This window comes from Podarcis tiliguerta (assembly GCF_965153285.1).
Source record: "Podarcis tiliguerta genome assembly, chromosome: 4".
NCBI classification, from domain to species: domain Eukaryota; kingdom Metazoa; phylum Chordata; class Lepidosauria; order Squamata; family Lacertidae; genus Podarcis; species Podarcis tiliguerta.
This window is the reverse complement of record NC_139537.1, coordinates 25,978,858-25,997,764: the sequence shown is the minus strand read 5'-3', so window position 1 is coordinate 25,997,764 and position 18,907 is coordinate 25,978,858. Positions and strand designations below refer to the sequence as shown.

At 44.4% G+C, this 18,907-nt stretch overlaps 1 protein-coding gene across 6 annotated transcripts in view; it reads left to right on the top strand.

Moving 5' to 3' along the window:
* Nucleotides 1–12,384, top strand: part of KATNAL1 (katanin catalytic subunit A1 like 1) — a 34,009-nt gene extending 21,625 nt beyond the window's left edge. For all 6 annotated transcript variants that reach the window (XM_083437150.1, XM_083437151.1, XM_083437148.1 and 3 more), the window contains 5 exons: nt 1,274–1,432; nt 3,155–3,281; nt 4,670–4,804; nt 8,179–8,305; nt 9,813–12,384. In XM_083437150.1, coding sequence (XP_083293276.1) covers nt 1,274–1,432; nt 3,155–3,281; nt 4,670–4,804; nt 8,179–8,305; nt 9,813–10,011 — 747 coding nt within the window. In that variant the 3' untranslated portion in view covers nt 10,012–12,384. The remainder of the gene's footprint in view (nt 1–1,273; nt 1,433–3,154; nt 3,282–4,669; nt 4,805–8,178; nt 8,306–9,812) is intronic.
* The last annotated feature ends 6,523 nt before the right edge of the window (nt 12,385–18,907 follow it).

Below are 18,907 nucleotides of genomic sequence, written 5' to 3'. Positions count from 1 at the left end.
GGACACATTCTTCTCATGTAAAAACACACTGATTCCCGGACCATCCGCAGGCCGGATTGAGAAGGCGATTGAGCCGCATCTGCCCCACAGGCCTTAGGTTGCCTACACCTGCTCTCTGGGGAGAGCATTCCACAAATGAGGAAGCACAGCAAAAAAGGCCTGTTCTTGTTGTCCTTCAGACCTCTTGCGGAGGAGGCACATGAAGAAGGGCCTCAGATGCTGGTTGCTGGGTTCAGGTTGGTTTGTATGGGGTGAGGTGGTATTGAATCTGAGTTTGTGGCGGGTTGTTCATTGTACACAGTCATCTATTAATTTCAGTGCAAGGTGTTTTCTCCATAAAGTGGCAAACTAAATTTGGTGTGGGGAGGGGAACGTGCTACAGTGGTGTTTATTATCATTATTTATTAAATTTATATACTGCCCTTCATCCGAAGGTGACAGGGTAGTTTACAGAATAAAAACACAAAAGGAAAACACAAAATACATAACAACAAAAACAAACAATCCGTTCTCACAAACACATTTAAAAGGCGATAGATAGTTTAATCAGCCAAAGGTCTGATTAGAAAGTTACCACCTCCCACAGATTAGAGCCAAATATATTCTGCTGGCGCCCGGATCTTGGCACTTTTCTGATCTGTGCTGCTGAAAGGGAAAAGCCTCCAGGTAAACTCAACCTGTGGAAGTTGGAAGAGCAGATTGTTCTCATTCCCTCTTCCGCAGTCTCTCACTAGTGCCTACAAACTCTTCCTTTCCTGGGCACTCTGCCAAGAACCAACAGTGCTGGTTCCAAATGTATTGCTCTGGAGAGCCCACTAGGGTGAGCGTTTTGCTGAGAGGCACTTATCTGCTGGGACTCTGACCCTTGGACCACAGCTAGCATCCTGCTTGCTCATTGTAAACTGATATGCACCATATTAGTATACCTCCAATTTTTAAAAACAACAACCCATGTCTTATCATTTTATCCTGCGGCAAGACTTCTAGGCTCAATTTAGCTCAATATTTCTGCAATAGTAACTACAAAAGGGTTGAACTATAGGAGATACTCTCTAATTTTCCATTACTTTTCAGGTGTCAAGTAGCAGTCAGCTTTGCGTTAATGAAATCAATTACGGTTTCTATGAATCAACAGCCGCAGATTATCGTAATAGCACAACTGGCTTTGACAATGCTAGACTGTGTTTAGACAAGTTCATTTAATTTTATTATTCTGCACCGTTGTGCACTTGTACCCGCTTGTGCTTATTCAGTTGCCCTCGTTTAATTTTAGGGAGTGTTGATGGTTGGCCCTCCCGGGACTGGTAAAACCATGCTAGCAAAGGCTGTCGCTACAGAATGTGGAACGACTTTCTTCAACGTTTCTTCCTCCACTCTGACATCGAAGTATCGAGGCGAGTCTGAAAAGTTAGTTCGCTTGTTGTTTGAAATGGTAAGCATTACTGATGCTCAAGTCTCCCAGTTTCTTGTTGTATAGTGGGCATCTAAGTCACTCCAACACATTGGATAGTATCCAACTCAGTTTTATTCAGAGCAAACCCATTGAAATGAATGAACCTAAGTTTGTTGTGCCCATTGATTTCAATGGGTGTACTCAGAAGTCCTAGAACTATCGTTACTAATTGGGGTAAGGCTTCTCAGCCACATTTGCCAACCATGTTATACCAACCAGCAACATTGTGCTACAGAGTGCCTGTAATATCCCCAGCTTTTAGAACTAATGGAATCTTTTTCCAAAATGACTCACTATGTGTGTGTTGTTTACGTAGGTAGTATGAAATCTTTCACAGCTTTCTTTAATGTTTTGCATTTATCAGAGTCAAAGCCTGATATTTCTTTAACTTTCTGCCTTCTGAAGTTTTTTTTATTTCTTATTCAAAATGTTTTCTTCTTTCTATTTCATCTTTTGCATTTCCCCCTTTCATTTTCTGTAGCACTTGTAATGTGCAGAATGCTTTCTAAACAGCATGTTACTCATCTTTACACAGTTCTTGCAAGGTGGACTGCTTTGATACCTGCTTTACAAAAGAGGCTCGTTGATTAACATGCATATGTAAAATATAATGATTCGATCACCACAGCCCCATAACAAAAGGAAATTGTTTTTGTCTTCTGCGCCGTAGAACGTTGTGTCAGAGCTATGTCACACATCTGACTGATTCACGGTTTGCTATATTTTAGAAATGACTCTAACAGTAACTAGAACTTACGTTGCAGACACACAAACAGAGCCAAATCTTTCAAGTTTTATAAGGTGCCACAATACTTTGATTTTTTCAAGATATTTGCAATAATAATAATAATGAAAAATTGAGTGTTTTTTTTGTGTACATGTACCATTTTTATGTCCATTCCCCCCTTCTCTCTCTCTCTCTCTCTCTCTCTCTCTCACACACACACACACACACAGACGTAACATTTGGCCAACACCACAGTAGTGATCTCTACATCTGCTCTGCTGAAACTTTCCTACCAACAATGCAGCTCTATGTCTTTTGTGCTGACAATTAAAAAACAAGCAAGTGTCTAAGCACCTGGAATATTAATAAACATTCAATAGCACCTTACCAGCTGAGCCAGTGGCTAGGGAGGGCTCATTTACTCCACTGAAGCCAGAGCCCTCATAATCTATAATAGGGTCATCTACTTTGGTGTCCTCCAGATGTTGTGGGACTCCAACTCCCATTCGCCCTGTTCAGCATGGCCAGTGGTCCTATAACATTTGGAGGACACCATGTTGGCCACCTGCTGTCTATAGCTACAAAGTGTTAAGAAAACTGCTAACCTAATATTTCCCCCTCTTGTTGATTCCCTCCCCCTCTTGTTTTTGGAGATAAATTGACAAAAACTTTATTTTTCTATATCTGTGTGATTTAGTCAGATATATTATTTGCCTTTCTGCAATCATGCAAGCGGTTCTAAAAGAATATCCCAAACCAGCTTTGCTTTAGCATTAGATACATAGATGCTGTTCCTAAGGCAGATGTAAGGTAAGCTAGACAGCACATCTTTGTCAAAGGGGCATAGTCAACTAAGCTTTGCTCAGAGTAGACTCAATGAAATGAATGAACATCACTTAAGGTACATCTTGAATATGATGGAATCTCACAAAAACTGAAATGTTGTGTTTAGTAAATGTTTTCTTTGTTTTAAGGCCCGATTTTATGCACCCACAACCATTTTCATTGATGAAATAGACTCCATTTGTAGCCGCAGAGGCACCTCTGATGAACATGAGGCAAGCCGTCGGGTCAAATCTGAGTTGCTTGTTCAGATGGATGGTAATATTTGATATCTGCACTGGAGCTTCCCTTCCCTTTTTATAAATTGTTTGTAGGCTTGTTTTGGAGAACGCGTGCAGCTAGTTAAAAAGCAGCATATTTACCAACATGTCCTGAAATGTTCTTGTTTTATGCTGTCCACCTTTTGCTGGGCATGGTCAAAGAACACATGATGCAGCCACCTTGCTGAAGCTAAGCTGTTCTGGGTCTGCCTGGGGGACCACAAAAGCTGCTTGGAGTTCTGTCATAGATGAAACGTGAAATGTAAATGTAATACAAACAAAGAGCATGGCATAATTACTCAGGTTTTATGCTCATTTTTCTTTACAAAGACCACTTAAAATGCATTTTCCCAATTAAGTGGCAAATTATATATATATAATTTCTGTTCTTAAGACTGTTCCCAGGGTACTTAATAAAGATGATTAAATATAAGAATAAAAAATAATATATTACAATACACAAGGCACGGGAGATTAATAATCACCATTTTTTGGTTTTGTTTTATAGTAATTAGCAGCCCTTCGTCACTACTTTGAAAACTGGTAAAGAGTTGCTGTGGGAAATAAACCCTTCTGCCCACCCCATTTCCTGGTCATCTAAATGCTTACTTACCCTCCAATGCTGTTTGGATGTGTTTTTCTGAGCATCATCAGTTTCCCTCTGTGGACTGGGTTACTTTGTTGTGCTTTGTGGAAGCAAATACTGTGGAACCTCGGTTTTTAAACGTCTCCGTTGACTAACGTTTCGGCTTTCAAATGCCCAAAACCTGGAAGTAACTGCTTAAGTTTTTGAACGATTTTCGGAAGCCGAACATGCCACACGGCTTCCATTTTGGGTTTCCCTATTATATTGAGGCTACAGTTTTCGGTTTTCGAACGTTTCGGAAGTCAAATGGTCTTCCGGAATGAATTAGGTTTAAAAACTGAGGTTCCACTGAACATGGTTTGGTATTGGGCCTCATACACTGCCTCTGTTCTGCACTCATATTGTGCCTAGGCAAATCGTCCCGCCCCCCCAGTCACCTGTGTTATGGTGCTGCCCACAATAGGTTCTTAGATTTCTCTGTGCACCCCTGGGCTCCAAAATGTTTGGGGCCTTAACTTCTTCATTTCATGGTTTTAGGCTGGTGTTCTTTAGTTGAGGAGGATTTAGTGGCTCCCCTGTGCAATGTATTCTGAGCTGGAATCTCTGCTTAGCTTTTTTGTTACACTAGTTTTATAGGATCTCTGTGTTATATAAACTAGCTTTATTGGAACTGTGATTTTAATTGTTTGGTTGTTTTGTTTCCTTGAAGTATAGGATAAGCTCAGCTCTTGGATGTCTGAAAAATCTAATAAATAATAGAAATAGTACCCTGTTGTCTGCTATGTCTTTTGTTGATGTAGGAGTGGGCGGGGCTCTGGAAAACGACGACCCTTCGAGAATGGTGCTGGTGCTGGCTGCTACAAATTTCCCCTGGGACATTGACGAAGCTTTGAGAAGGAGGCTGGAGAAAAGGATCTATATACCATTGCCAACAGGTGGGAAGGCCATGATATTTTCTGTCCAGATGCACTTTTCTTGCATTTTGTTATTTGAAGAATTCATTTGACACTTCGGTTGCAAACATTTGGTTGCATTTTCAGCAGCTAATAACTTGCCAGTGCTCTCTCCCTCCCTCCCTTTCCCCTTAAGGGTTGAGATTGGAGAATGAAAGGGTTGCAGTATTCCCTTGCAGACCCAGTGAGAGAGATGGCAGTTCATTTTAATGAGCTTGGACTTATTTTGAATGTTTAACAGTCCTTGATTGAGCATCAAAGGCCGCCTTCAGACATCTTTTAAAGAAATATTGCCAGTGCATTTCCATGCACTTGCCGATTAATGCAGAGAAGCGGATCCATGAATTTTCACTCTCAGGCTGGCGCTGCTGTAAATCAACTCTCGCCTGACCTTTACGACTAGATTTCCAGCCGTTCAGATCGTAGCATGCTGATTGTTCCCCTGCCTGAGGATGCCATATCATATATTGCTTCTCCTTGGCTGTCAGTCATATATGCTATTAATTTCAAGATCCTTTATCATTTTAGCTTTATAAAGTGGCGTCTTCTCTTGATACACTGGGATGCCTGCTTGCCTCCATGACCCCTCGAGATAACAGAATAGAAGTACAGTGTGGTTGTAAACTCTTAAGGGTTGAAACAACATATTGGAGCACAGCATGGGGCTACTGGCAATAATAGCATCTCTAGCATACATTCTTCCCCTCTCCCCTAGTAAGGTTGAGGTTGACTTAATATATATCATGATGACATTGGTGTGAGTTTCCCTACTCCACACCTTCAGTTCCTGCTGGTAGGATGGGAGAATCACCACCGTGTGATGTCTTGATACATAAGAAGCGATCCCAAAGGTTACAGAGGAGAGGGGAAATGCTTAACCTAGAGATTTAATTTTGCTGTGTCAACTTCATGTTGTATGTAATGCGTGGTGTGGTGTCTAGAGTGTTGGACTGTCATCAGGAAGTCTCTGGTTCACATCTTCACATAGCCATGAATTGAGCTTGGACCAGTCACTCTCTCGGCTTTACTTTCCAAGGCTGTTGTCAGGATAAAATAGCTGACAGTGGTTGGGGGAGAACCATGCATGCTACCTTGAGCTCGTTGGAGAAAAGACTGACTTCACACATTCAATAAATACTAATAGTTCCAGCTTATAATGGGAGCCCTGACTTTATGGCTGATTGGGGTATTACATATGATTTAAATTGCCTTGCAGATCTCTATCATGTTATTGATCTAAACTTATTGCTAATGCAAAAGAGAAGATGAAAGGCAGACATTTGTTTGCATTTATGGTTTTAATCATTTGAAGCCATAATTGCTTTCAGCCCTGTTTGCAGGGCGGGGGAAGTACCTCATCTGAAGTTCTACCACGTTATTGGTTCTGGCTTCTATTTGTGCAGTGCAGAATGGGCACCTTGCTAAGGTGTGTCTACTTCTCCACTGAGACAAGGATACAGTGCCACTTCCAGATTGCCACTATTTTGTGAGTGGGATTCAGTCACACCAGCAAATTCAGGTTGTGCAGATAAAGTGGGTTTGGCTCTCTTGCATAATGAACACACTTTTAAAAATAAGACTTTTTGTAGGAAGGTAATTGATGAAAAATTGCACTGAAAAAGTGTAGAATAACAATGGCTTGATCTGACATCTTATAGCATCCCCACCTTTTGCAAACAGATCAGGAAGAATGTTCAATAAACAGGTCATCTGGAAGAGACTAGTGTTGGAAAAAACATGGAAAAATAATTTCCACTGTTGCTCTTTTAGGTACTCTGCAAAGTTGCCCATGGTGAGACATGCACGCAGAATCTTATTAAAAGATCAGCTATTATTCTGTGTTTTTTGAGACCACTATTTTTAACTGTCAACACAGTACAGATCTCCCAGCTACAATGTGTACATGGAATGTTTTTATACCGGTACAGTATAGCTTGCCAAAGGCACATTGTGATGGATGGGAAGCTTGTGTATTTTATATTTTTGATGTTTATACTATGCCATCAGTGTTCATTGTGCCTTACAGCACCATACGGGCAAATTGGGCACCTCTCTGCTCAGAAAGAGCTTGCACTCGAAAACTAACAACGAGGGGAAAGGGAAAGGAGAGAAGAATGTGGGCAAAGGCCAATGCATGTACTTAATTAAATTAAATTAAATTAAAAAGAAACATTGTTCAACTGAAACCCCTGGGTCACTTATATCACCAGGGCAATCATTTTCATTATCTAAAACACGTACAGGGGTCCCTCCTCAGCAGCCGGGGCAAACACTCCTTAATAGGGAGGGTGTTAAATTCAGAAACTAAAGATAATACAGCAAAATCTATTGGACAGAGGGAAAGGAGGGATCTCTGTGTGTTTGACAGGGGAGAGGGAAGGAATCCACCAATCCTTATTTAGAGTGTATCTGTTCCACTTGGTTTCCCCCATTGTGTAACCACTTCCTTTTTCTCATAATTAAAATGATCCTTCCCTTCCTATTTTTCTGTTTGTTTAAAAAGAAAGTGAAAATGGAACAACCTGGTTTAACAGTAACTTAATACCTTAACCAAATAATTCATTTAATGCCGATTGCTTTAACAAATGCTGTTAGCTAAATAGGACTAACATTTAGGGTGTTTTCTGCTGCGTTGTCTCTTTCTACAGCTTCTTATTGTCCTGTTGTCTTGTAGACAAATAGAACAATGCGGTCTCCTGTGAGATGCTCAGCACAACACCAAGTATGCATTTAGCATCACACTTTCCATGTTGGCAAGGCATGGGCCAAGGTGCTGCCTTAGGTAGCCTTGCCCTTTCATACCTCGGGGAAGAAGGGGGGGTCAGCAGGGGGTGGGGGAGAGGGCCCAACAAAACATCAGCCTCCAGCAACTCCCCCCAAACTACGCTAAAGTTTGATTTCAGCTAGGCATTAGCAAAGGCTGCACAGAAAAGGTGGTTTTGAGAAATTGTTGACACTTGATACAAGGTTTGCTGAAAAAACTTGGGTAGGATAGGGTAGAGAGTGCATGTTTATGGATGTATGCATATCTATGGATGTTTTCATAGTTAATGGCAAAATAGCTATTAGAAATTGTGCTCTCTCTCGCTGTGTGTGTGTGTGTGTGTGTGTGTGTACACACACTGCTTCATACAGAATTCACTAAAATTATATAATTGATTCTCTTTTCAAATGCACTTTTTCCAGTTAATACAGTGGCAGTGTCTTTAACATTCAAGAGTCTTCACCGGTGAAATTGCTTCCAGGCTGCTTTTGCTTAGTAATCCCCCCCCCCCCCAATAAAACCAAATTACAGGGTTAAGTGTTATTGAATATCTACAAGCCCTGCTCTGATCAAACAACTTTTATTTTTGCAGCAAAAGGCCGAGCAGAGCTGCTTAAGATTAATCTTCGGGAAGTAGAACTGGATCCTGACATCAGCCTGGAAGAAATTGCTGAGAAGATCGAAGGCTACTCTGGTGCTGACATCACTAATGTTTGCAGGTATCCTATTTCCCGGGTTTGCAAGCTAAAGAAAAATGGAATTGCTAGGCAAACTACACATACTGAATGCTTTTTTGAGTACATTGCTGACGACTCAGTCTTTTGCCTTTACGTCAGTGCTTTTTAAATTCTCCTTCCCTGGAAACCCTTTCCGCATCAAATAGTTTGCTGAGGAACCAGCACAAAGCCCAGAGTGTTGCATAAGATCTTGGAATCGTTTGGCGGGCCATACACTCAGTTCACACAGAGGGCAGATTAGGTTTCTTAGGTCTTACCGTTGTTCCTTGTGAACTGATAACCCGAAAAGACATTTGGTATTTCTCTCTGCCATGTATTGCAAGGGAAGCTTGTTTGCCATTACGGATCTTCTCATTGAAGGACCCTTAATAGGTGTCTGAGGAATGTAAGTTTCTCCTAGCACTAGAACTCAGGGTATTTCCAATGATCAAGGGAATGGAGCAACCAGTGGCGTCGCAATGGGGGTGTGTGGGGGGCACTACGCCCCAGGTTCCATGCCTGTGGGGGTGACAAGAAGTCACCCCACGGGGGCTTGCAGCGGCGCAAGCAGCCATTGCGCCGCCATAGTCGCCTTTGGAGGATCCTCCGTTTGTGGCTGCAGCTGCAAGCAGAGGATCCCGGCACCAGCAGCGAACCGCTAAGTACAGCGCATGTGTGGCGTCGCACCCATGCGCTGTACGTAGCGACGCTGTACATGCGCTGTATAGCGGTTTGCCGCCAGCGCTGCTCCAGTGCCATACGGATCGTGCTGGGATCCTCCCTTTGCGACTGTAACGGCGCCAGAGGGATCCTGGCACCGTCCGTACGGCGCTGGAGTGGTGCTGGCAGCAAACCTCTATGCAGTGCATGTGCAGCATCGCTACGTATGGCACATGCGTTGTACGTAGTGATGCCGCACATGCGCCCTACATCGTGACGCCTGCCCCGGGTGTCACGACGCCTTCCTTTGCCCCTGGGAGCAACTCCCCTGTAAGGGTTGCCGCATTGGGGGCTTTTTAGTTTAGAGAAAAGACAAGTAACAGGTGACATGATAGAAGTTAATAAATTTATACATGGCATGGAGGAAGCCGGTAGAGAAAAGGTTTTCTCCCTCTCATAACACTAGCACTCATGGACATTCAGTAAAGCTGGATGCTGGGAGATTTGGCACATGCAAAAGAGTAGTTCATGAACTGAACAATTGCCTCAGCATCTCCATAAATCCTTGCAAAAAGGGGCGGGTGGGTCTTTTTATCGTTTTAATTATCCTCTGCACATTTACCAGATGCCTTAGTGGATTTCCGTTCCAAAGTGTTGTTTTATGTTACATTAATGTTGGGGGTGTTGGAGATGTGCAAGCTTGTTTCGCCACAGGGGAACGCTGAGATAGCTACGAATAAATGCTTCTGCATTTCTGCTAGAGGCCTGCAACACAAGAGAGGTAATCAAAATCCATATAGTTCCTAGCACACGGTGTTAGTAATTAGTTCTTGTGAATTTTCCTTTGCAGGGATGCTTCTTTGATGGCAATGAGGCGGCGCATTAATGGCTTATCCCCAGAAGAGATCCGTGCGTTATCTAAAGAAGAGCTTCAGATGCCTGTTACCAAGGGAGACTTTGACCTGGCTCTGAAGAAAATCTCCAAGTCTGTTTCAGCGGCAGACCTGGAGAAATATGAGAAGTGGATGTCAGAATTTGGATCTGCTTAACAGACATCATCTCACAAAGGATTTTAGCTTTTCAGTTATAAAATATGACAAAGACTTAGAAATCTTTTAAGGCTTGAGTTTTTCCTACGGACAAGGACCCTTTTAAACTTTTTTTGCACTTTAAAGGGAACAAAATAAAATGTTACACAATGAAATCATGGTATTTCATGGATGAATACTACAAGCTGTAAATGTAGCAAGGGAATCCTATGTGTTTTTGGTTGTCTGCACTTTTTTTTAACACTAGTTCCCAGTGTCCTGATTTTCACGTTCTAGTCTTTCCTGGCTTTTATCTGCCAATCAGATATAGGACTCTGCAGGAAAAAGTTGACAAAACTTACTGTTCTGTACTCTTGTTGTTGGGTCATATTGTCTGTCTAGTTAGAACCTGATTCCTTGAACGTAGGACTGGCATTTTTATTCTATGCCTCTCCCCCTCTGTTTAGAGAGCTCATCAGTATGATCTAAGTTGAAAATACCGAGATCACTTTACACAGCGGTCACGTTGTCATGGCTACAGTCGTATTTGCTAGAACACTAATAATCATATAAAATGTGAAAGGGAGGTGCACACCTCCAAAATATACAGTGTGGCCAGTTACAGCTCTTTGCCATCTTTTGCTCCCAGCGCTGAAGAAATGCACATGTACTTTTCTCTCCTCTTGTGTTCGCTGCAGCCGGCACCAGGGGAAGTGCAGTGAATGCAATCGCTGCTTAAAGTGTGGAGCAGCCTGTCATAGAAATCATATTGTATCACAACCTTGATGTTTGAAATCTCAGGGCCAATATTGCTCTTGTTTCAGTTTTACACTTGTGTCAATCTATGGATTTCGCTGGATCTACTGCTGTCTTTGATTTCTCATTGTATACCACTGTAAGCAAAAATTTCTTGATATACTTCGGCCTGGTAAGGGCAGATAAATTCCAGAGGTTATAGTGGCTTAACTCTCCAGAGTAGGTCATGTTAAATGAGTGTACATCTTGCACTTCTTCATGCTTTAGACCAGCCTTTTTCTAATTGGCTTTGTTAGTGCCATTTGCACCTTTGCAGTATAAGATACCAAGGTAGAACACTTGTGGAAACTAAACTTGAAGATATAGAGCCGTCATCCTTGATATCCAGGAATAATCTCTCCTCCTCCCCCACCCCACCCTTATTTCTGGTGCTTTCTAGCATTTACACTTACTTTTGCATATTTCAGCTGTTTTTTCAGATACGACAAATTGGTTCTCATCTCTGCATAATATTACCAAGGGTCCACGGACATGAAAAGAGGCACACAACAGTGGCTTGTTCTTTGGGACCCTTCAAAAATAATGTATAGCTCACTTCTTGAACTTGTTTTGGGTGTAAGTGTGTGGAACTTGTTATCAAAAGTTATGTATTTGGAGATGAATGTTTATGATCAGAACTGCAATTGAATCTGGCTGTAGCAGAGTTACATGAATCACCTAAACCTAAGGCAAGGTTTCCAGTTTAGAAAACAAAACAAAACAGGAATGTCATGTAAATCGGTCTTAGACATCTTGAAATGATCAATAGGCATTTCCAAGCCACCTGTTCATTTGGCAACTCATCCAAAATAATTTGCATTTCTGCTGTGCTTGGAAATTTCCCTCCATTCCTTATCCCCGTACATCTCCTAAATTTGCTCTAGATTAAGGTAGGAAAAAAACCCAGAACAGATTTAGGGGTCACACAGAGAAGTTCTATGGTGTAGATAAGAGTTCTTGCACTGGCAGATCTGTTCAGTTGGATATTGCTCTCTGACACCAGTGAGTCACCTGGGAGTAGAGTTACTCCCTGTATAGATCTCTACTGGTCTTGCCACCACCAGCCATGTTAGACCGAGGACAAGTATGTTCTATGCTGTGTGGGTGGCACAGTAAAAAAGAAAGAATGGTCAAGACATTGCATTACCTGGTGTCTTTTCCTGGAGGTGTCTTTCCCCCAGTTCAGTACTGCAGTGCTAAATCAGCTATCAGAAAAACTTCCGTCTAGGCCCGACCTTAGTTTAGTTTCCACCTAGATCTCCAAGTTACTGACACAACATCTCAGGGAGCTTTTCCTTATAAGGGCTCCCTGCGTTGTTACTTATTCGTTGTAATAGCCACCTCGTCAGCATAGCACTTGCTAGACATGTCCAGAGCTACAGATGTGACTTGGTTCCATAAGAGAAGCAAGAGTGTTTCCGTAGCAGAGTCCCATCATACCATATGCAGCCAGCTATAAAGGTTGTGTTGTGTTTCTTTACTTTGTTTTAACATAGAAGATGATGTATTGGGTCAAGACTGTGAATGATGCACTGTGTTTATCTCCAACAAAAGGCAGCTCTACTTTGGGGAAAATAATAATAAATGTCCTAATGGTGACTCGCTTTTTTTCTTTTTATGTGGTGCTGTGTGTTCTGTGTACATATTCTGTTGTGTTCCTGGTGTGGCTGAGTTGGATTTCCTGCTTTGGGAGCGTAAGAGGAGCACGACGCCTCATGGAGCTTTCCCCCCCGTTTTGCCAGCATTATCTCCAGTCGTTCTTCTCGCTGTCTCCCTTTGGGAAGGTAGCTGGCAACATCATCAAAGTACTTAAGGAATGAAAGGGCTGTCATGGAAAAGGCAACACTCTCTTGGGACCCACCACTTTCCCTCTCGCAGTAGGAGCTGTCTGATTCATGCCAGTAGCAATTTGTGTACTTTGGAAATGGCAGAACTTGGTGAATATAAATGCAGGGTGGTTTTGATCCTGTTGTATTCTGGTGTCGATTTGTGTGCACAAATAGGATGGAATATGTTGGACATTGCAAAGATCTGGCTATCTGTGACTAGGTTTAATAGAATGTATTTGTGAATAAGTTAAAAGGGGTGTGTGTATGGGGTGTTATGGGAGGGGTAGTACCTCTGGTGGGGGACATATCATGCTCCTCCTGGGCTAGTTTGTCGGCCTTTGGTCTCCATCCTGCACTCAGCTCTTACCTGTGGCTCCTGGAAGCTGTCAACATGCGACAGTGGTCACACCCTGAGAAACAGCTTCAATTGGCTGGCTAAACCAGGTGAGGGTATCTGATGGGTCTCAAATCCTCGGTGAGTTAGGAACTTCCCCTGCATGCAAAGACAGGCTCTGGTGGATTGAGCGGATGAGACCAGTGGGTTCAGTGGTCAAGAAGGCAGTAGAGGGAAGTGAGGGGCAGATGAGTATTATCAACTTGGGAAGGTAGCCCATCTAGGAGAAGGAAAACTTCTGCTGCCTTGCCAAATATCTTTGGGAGAAGAAAAGGCTAAGAAGTAAACACTACACAAATTCGGAGTGGAGTCTCTTAAGATGGTCAGATGATGCCTTGTACACCTCCTCCTGGCTGTTCCTGCAGCTAAGCTGGTGTCAGATATCTTGCTCTGCTTTCCTTTGGACCACATCAGCAAGGCCAAGAGGAGGGTTTTGTCATCTGGGCAGCCCAGGACCTCCATACACACAGCCCAGGCTTGGGAAGGTACTGCTTTTGTAGATTTGGAAGGGACCCCAAGGGTCATCTAGTCCAACCCCCCTGTAATGCAGGATTTTTGGGGGGAGGGCACACTTGTTGACTGGTCACATTCACACCATACATACAAAATACATTACTCTCCCCCCCCCAAAAAAAATATTGTGAACTGCAGCTTACCCATCAAACTACAATTCCTGGCATCCTTAACACACTGTAGTTTTCAGGGGGAAGACATGTGCTTGAAATATATGATGTGAGTAGGAACAGCAGTTTGGCCATGGCGCGACTCCCCTGTGATGAAAAGTTGCTGTGTTTGGGGCGTTTTAATTTAGAGAAAAGGCGTGTAAGAGGTGCCATGATCAAATTGTTCACGGCATAGAGAAAGTGGGTAGAGAAAAGTTTGTTTCCCTCCCAAGCATTAGAACTTGTGGACATGCAACGAAGCTGAGTTTTGGAAGTTTCACAACAGATAAAACAATTCCTTCACGCAGTGCATAGTTAGTTGCTTCCACACGAGGCAGTGATAGCCACTGACTTGGATAGCTTTAAAGGATTGGATAAATTCATGGAGGGGAGGGTTGTGATGGCTACTAGCCAGGAAGGATATGTTAAGCCTCTACTGTTTGAGGAAGCAGTCCTTCTGAGCTCTTGTTGCTGGACACCAAAGGAGGGGAGATCCTGCTTTCTGGGTTCCCAGTGAGAACAGGACTAGATGGGCCTGATTCAGCAGGTGTCATAGTCTGGTTCATGGGCGATCGAAGTCCCGGCAGGGGACGTCAGGACAGGGAGCAAGATGGCAGGGTGGGAGCAGGAACGGGGGTCCAGGAGTCAGGAAGCCAAGAGTCCAAGGGTCAGAGAGCTGGGAGGCACGAAGTCAGGGGTCCGAGGATCAAGAAGCAAGGAGTCAAGGGTCTGAGGATCAAGAAGCAGGGAGTCAAGAAGCCGAGGTTCAAGGATCAGGAAGCAAGAAGCCAAACGCAGCAAGGCAGGGAGCGTGTTGCTGTGGCAAAGAGCCAAAGGGAAATGCTGACCTTATATCCCTTCCCAGCTCTTGCCACCAGGTGCTGTGAGTTACCAATTGGCCTCAGCTGTGAGGCTGCGCCTTGCCTCTTCAGAACAAACTTAGGAAGGCCCCAGTCCTGCAAAGCCCTATTGGTCACAGGGCCTGGCTCCTGCACGCACACCTGACAGCAGGCACTCTGTTATTAATGGAACTAATTACTTAGAGGGGTGGTGAACTCTCCCTTGCTGGAGTTCTTCAAACAGAGGCCGGTTGGGGGTCCTCTGTTTCTGCACCAGATGGAGTTGGATGAGATGATCTGTATGGCTCCTTCCAAGTGAGGGTTTGCCCAAGACATTTTGGCACCTGAGGCAGACCCTAAAATGCTCCCCACCAAGAGAAAATGGGACCAGGGAAGATCTACATCAGGAGCAGGGGCGGGTGAGAAAGATTGACATCAGGATCTGCTGTCCCTGCCGCCAGAGGTGGTTGCCTCACCTTGCCTTAAATGTGGGCCAGGACTACATCCAAGTCTCTCTCTCTTTTTTTTTTTCAGGCCAGTGGCCCATCTCCCCCCCCCCCAAATAATATTTATTGAGTTTCCAACAAATAAAACACAACACTGCAAAAGACCAAAAAAGAAAAAACATACAATACAATACAATACAATACATAATAAAAAACAAACATAATAAAAGAAACAAACAGAACAAAACAAAACAAAAACCATTTAAAATTTCAATTTCAACATCTTATCTCTCTTTCCCTTATTTCCTCGACCTCCTCACACCTCCCTTTTTGTATTCCACTTCTATTTATTGTTTCAGCAATTCCTTTCCATCTTCCTCTGTTTTCTATCCTATAATAATAATAATAATAATAATAATAATAATAATAATTTATTATTTATACCCCGCCCATCTGGCTGGGTTTCCCCAGCCACTCTGGGCGGCTTCCAAAAGAATATTAAAATACTGTGATACATCAAACATTAAAAGCTTCCCTAAACAGGGCTGCCTTCAGATGTCTTCTAAAAGTCTGGTAGTTGTTGTTCTCTTTGACATCTGGTGGGAGGGCGTTCCACAGGGAGGGCGCCACTACCGAGAAGGCCCTCTGCCTGGTTCCCTGTAACTTGGCTTCTCGCAGTGAGGGAACCGCCAGAAGGCCCTCGGTGCTGGACCTCAGTGTCCGGGTAGAGCGATGGGGGTGGAGACGCTCCTTCAGGTATACTGGACCGAGGCCGTTTAGGGCTTTAAAGGTCAGCACCAACACTTTGAATTGTGCTCGGAAACGTACTGGGAGCCAATGTAGGTCTTTCAAGACCGGTGTTATATGGTCTCGGCAGCTGCTCCCAGTCACCAGTCTGGCCGCTGCATTCTGGATTAGTTGTAGTTTCCGGGTCACCTTCAAAGGTAGCCCCACGTAGAGCGCATTGCAGTAGTCCAAGCGGGAGATAACCAGAGCATGCACCACTCTGGCAAGGCAGTCCGTGGGCAGATAGGGTCTCAGCCTACGTACCAGATGGAGCTGGTACACAGCTGCCCTGGACACGGATTTAACCTGTGCCTCCATGGACAGCTGTGAGTCCAAAATGACTCCCAGGCTGCGCACCTGGTCCTTCAGGGGCACAGTTACCCCATTCAGGACCAGGGAATCCTCCACACCTGCCCGCCTCCTGTCCCCCAGAAACAGTACTTCTGTCTTGTCAGGATTCAATCTCAATCTGTTTGCCGCCATCCATCCTCCAACCGCCTCCAGACACTCACACAGGACCGTCACCGCCTTCACTGGTTCTGATTTGAAAGAGAGGTAGAGCTGGGTATCATCCGCATACTGATGAACACCCAGCCCAAACCTCCTGATGATCTCTCCCAGCGGCTGCATATAGATGTTAAAAAGCATGGGGGAGAGGACAGAACCCTGAGGCACCCCACACGTGAGAGCCCAGGGGTCTGAACACTCATCCCCCACCACAACTTTCTGAACACGGCCCAGGAGGAAGGAGCGGAACCACTGTATGACAGTACCCCCAGCTCCCAGCCCCTCAAGACGGTCCAGAAGGATGTTATGGTCGATGGTATCAAACGCCGCTGAGAGATCCAGCAGAACTAGGAAACAGCTCTCACCTTTGTCCCTAGCCCGCCGGAGATCATCAACCAGTGCGACCAAGGCAGTTTCAGTCCCGTGATGAGGCCTGAATCCCGACTGGAAGGGATCCAAATGGTCCGCTTCTTCCAGGCGTGCCTGGAGTTGTTCAGCCACCACTCGCTCAATCACCTTGCCCAAGAATGGAAGATTTGAGACTGGGCGATAGTTGGCCATCGTGGCCGCATCTAAAGATGGTTTTTTAAGAAGCGGTTTAATAACCGCCTCTTTCAGCGGGTCTGGGAAGACTCCCTCACGGAGGGAAGCATTCACCACCCCACGAAGCCCATCGCCCAGCCCTTCCCAGCTAGCTTTTATAAGCCAGGATGGGCAAGGATCAAGGAGACAGGTGGTTGGTTTCACTCGTCCAAGCAGCCTGTCCACATCCTCGGAGGTAACAGATTGGAATTGATCCCACGCAATTTGACTAGACAGGACTCTAGCACTCTCCCGCCCCGGCCCTGCTCCCACGGTGGCATCGACCTCTTCCCAAATCTGAGCGACTTTATCTGCAAAAAACTTTGCAAAATCATTGCAGGAGATCATGTGGCCCGTACTGGGCCCCGATGTAGCAGGTGGTTCCGCTAGATTGCGGACCACCTGAAAAAGTCTCCTGCTGCTGTTTTCTGCAGATGCAATAGAGGCGGTGAAGAAAGTCTTCTTCGCCGTCGCTATTGCCACTTGGTAGGCTCGACATTGAGCTCTAACCTGTGTCCGGTCAGCTTCAGAATGGGTCCTCCGCCACCGGCGCTCTAGCCGTCTCAACGATTGTTTCATTGCCCTCAGATCCGTGGAAAACCACGGGGCTGTCCGGGCTCCATGCAATCGGAGAGGGCGCTTCGGAGCCAAACAGTCAATAGCCCTGGTTAACTCCACATTCCAGCAGGCCACCAGGGAATCAGCTGAAAGGCCATCAACATGGGATAAAGCATCCCCTACCATTCTCTGGAAACCATTTGGATCCATTAAGTGGCGGGGGCGGACCATCCGAATCGGTCCCACCGACCATCCGAATCGGTCTTAACACATTCTAACCATATTTTTACCTTTAATGCTCAATTAATTTGTTTATACTTAATTCCACTTCCTATCCATCTTCCCCTGTTTTCTATCCTATAATTATCTTAACACATTTTAACCTTATTTTCCTTTAATACTCTATTAATCTATTTATACTTAATTCCTTATAACATTTCTACTGAAGCCATATAACTTCATTCCAACGTTCTTCTAACATTCATTAATTTTACAATATTTCTATAAATATTCTTTAAACTTTTCCCAGTATTCTTCCACCGACTCTTCTCCCTGGTCTCGGATCTTGCCAGTCTCCACCAATTCATCTAGTCCATCAACTTCATCTGCCATTATCCAACACTTCTGTGCTTCCAAGAGACAACCATTCTCTCAGCCAGCAAAAAGCAGATGGTTCACAATAAAATGTAAGAGTCTGACAGGGCAGGTCCACCTCCTTCTTTAGCATCCGTCAATATCTTAAGTTTTACTCGAGGCTTCCTGCCCTGCCAAACAACTCCAAAAACATCCCTCTGCCACCTCCTGATGCAATCCATCCTACTTTCATCCAAGTCTCTGTCTTGTCCGCACAGAAGCATGAAAAAGTATCACTACTTTTCGCTAGGAGGAAGTCAAAATCAGTTCTAGGTTATGTAACTTAATAGGCCAAAGTGTTGTCCTTCGTGAGTCACTTGTTTGTCTGAAATTACTGAAATTTTCTATTTCTCATCACCAATGTTCCTTCTCTTACCTATTGGGGGGGGTCTAATGTTTTCTTAACTGTGGCTGCGGTTGTATAGTCTGTGGCAACGATTATACCTGAACGGACAATTGCATGCAAGAGCTGAGTGAGGGGGGTGGGCGGGAGTCATTGTGATGATGAAAGTGAGAGGAAATGAGCCGTATGCCAAATGGGCTGCATGTAATGGAAACCATAGCAACTCCAAGAGAGGTTTATAAATACCATATCACACAGGCTAAGTGAATTACTCCAAGGATTTGCAGGTAACACTTCAGGACCCGGACAGAGAAAATAAGTGCAACCTACAGGAGTGCCAGCCGGGAAGATGTGGCGTTACAAAATGGTGGATCAGACCAGTGGCCCCTCTGGTCCAACATCCTGTTCTCACAGTGGCCAACCAGACGCCTGTGGGAAAAACCTGCAAACGGGATCTGAACACAAGAGCACTCTCCCCTTCATTAAAATAAAAGGGAAAGGACCCCTGACAGTTAAGTCCAGTCGCAAACGACTCTGGGCTTG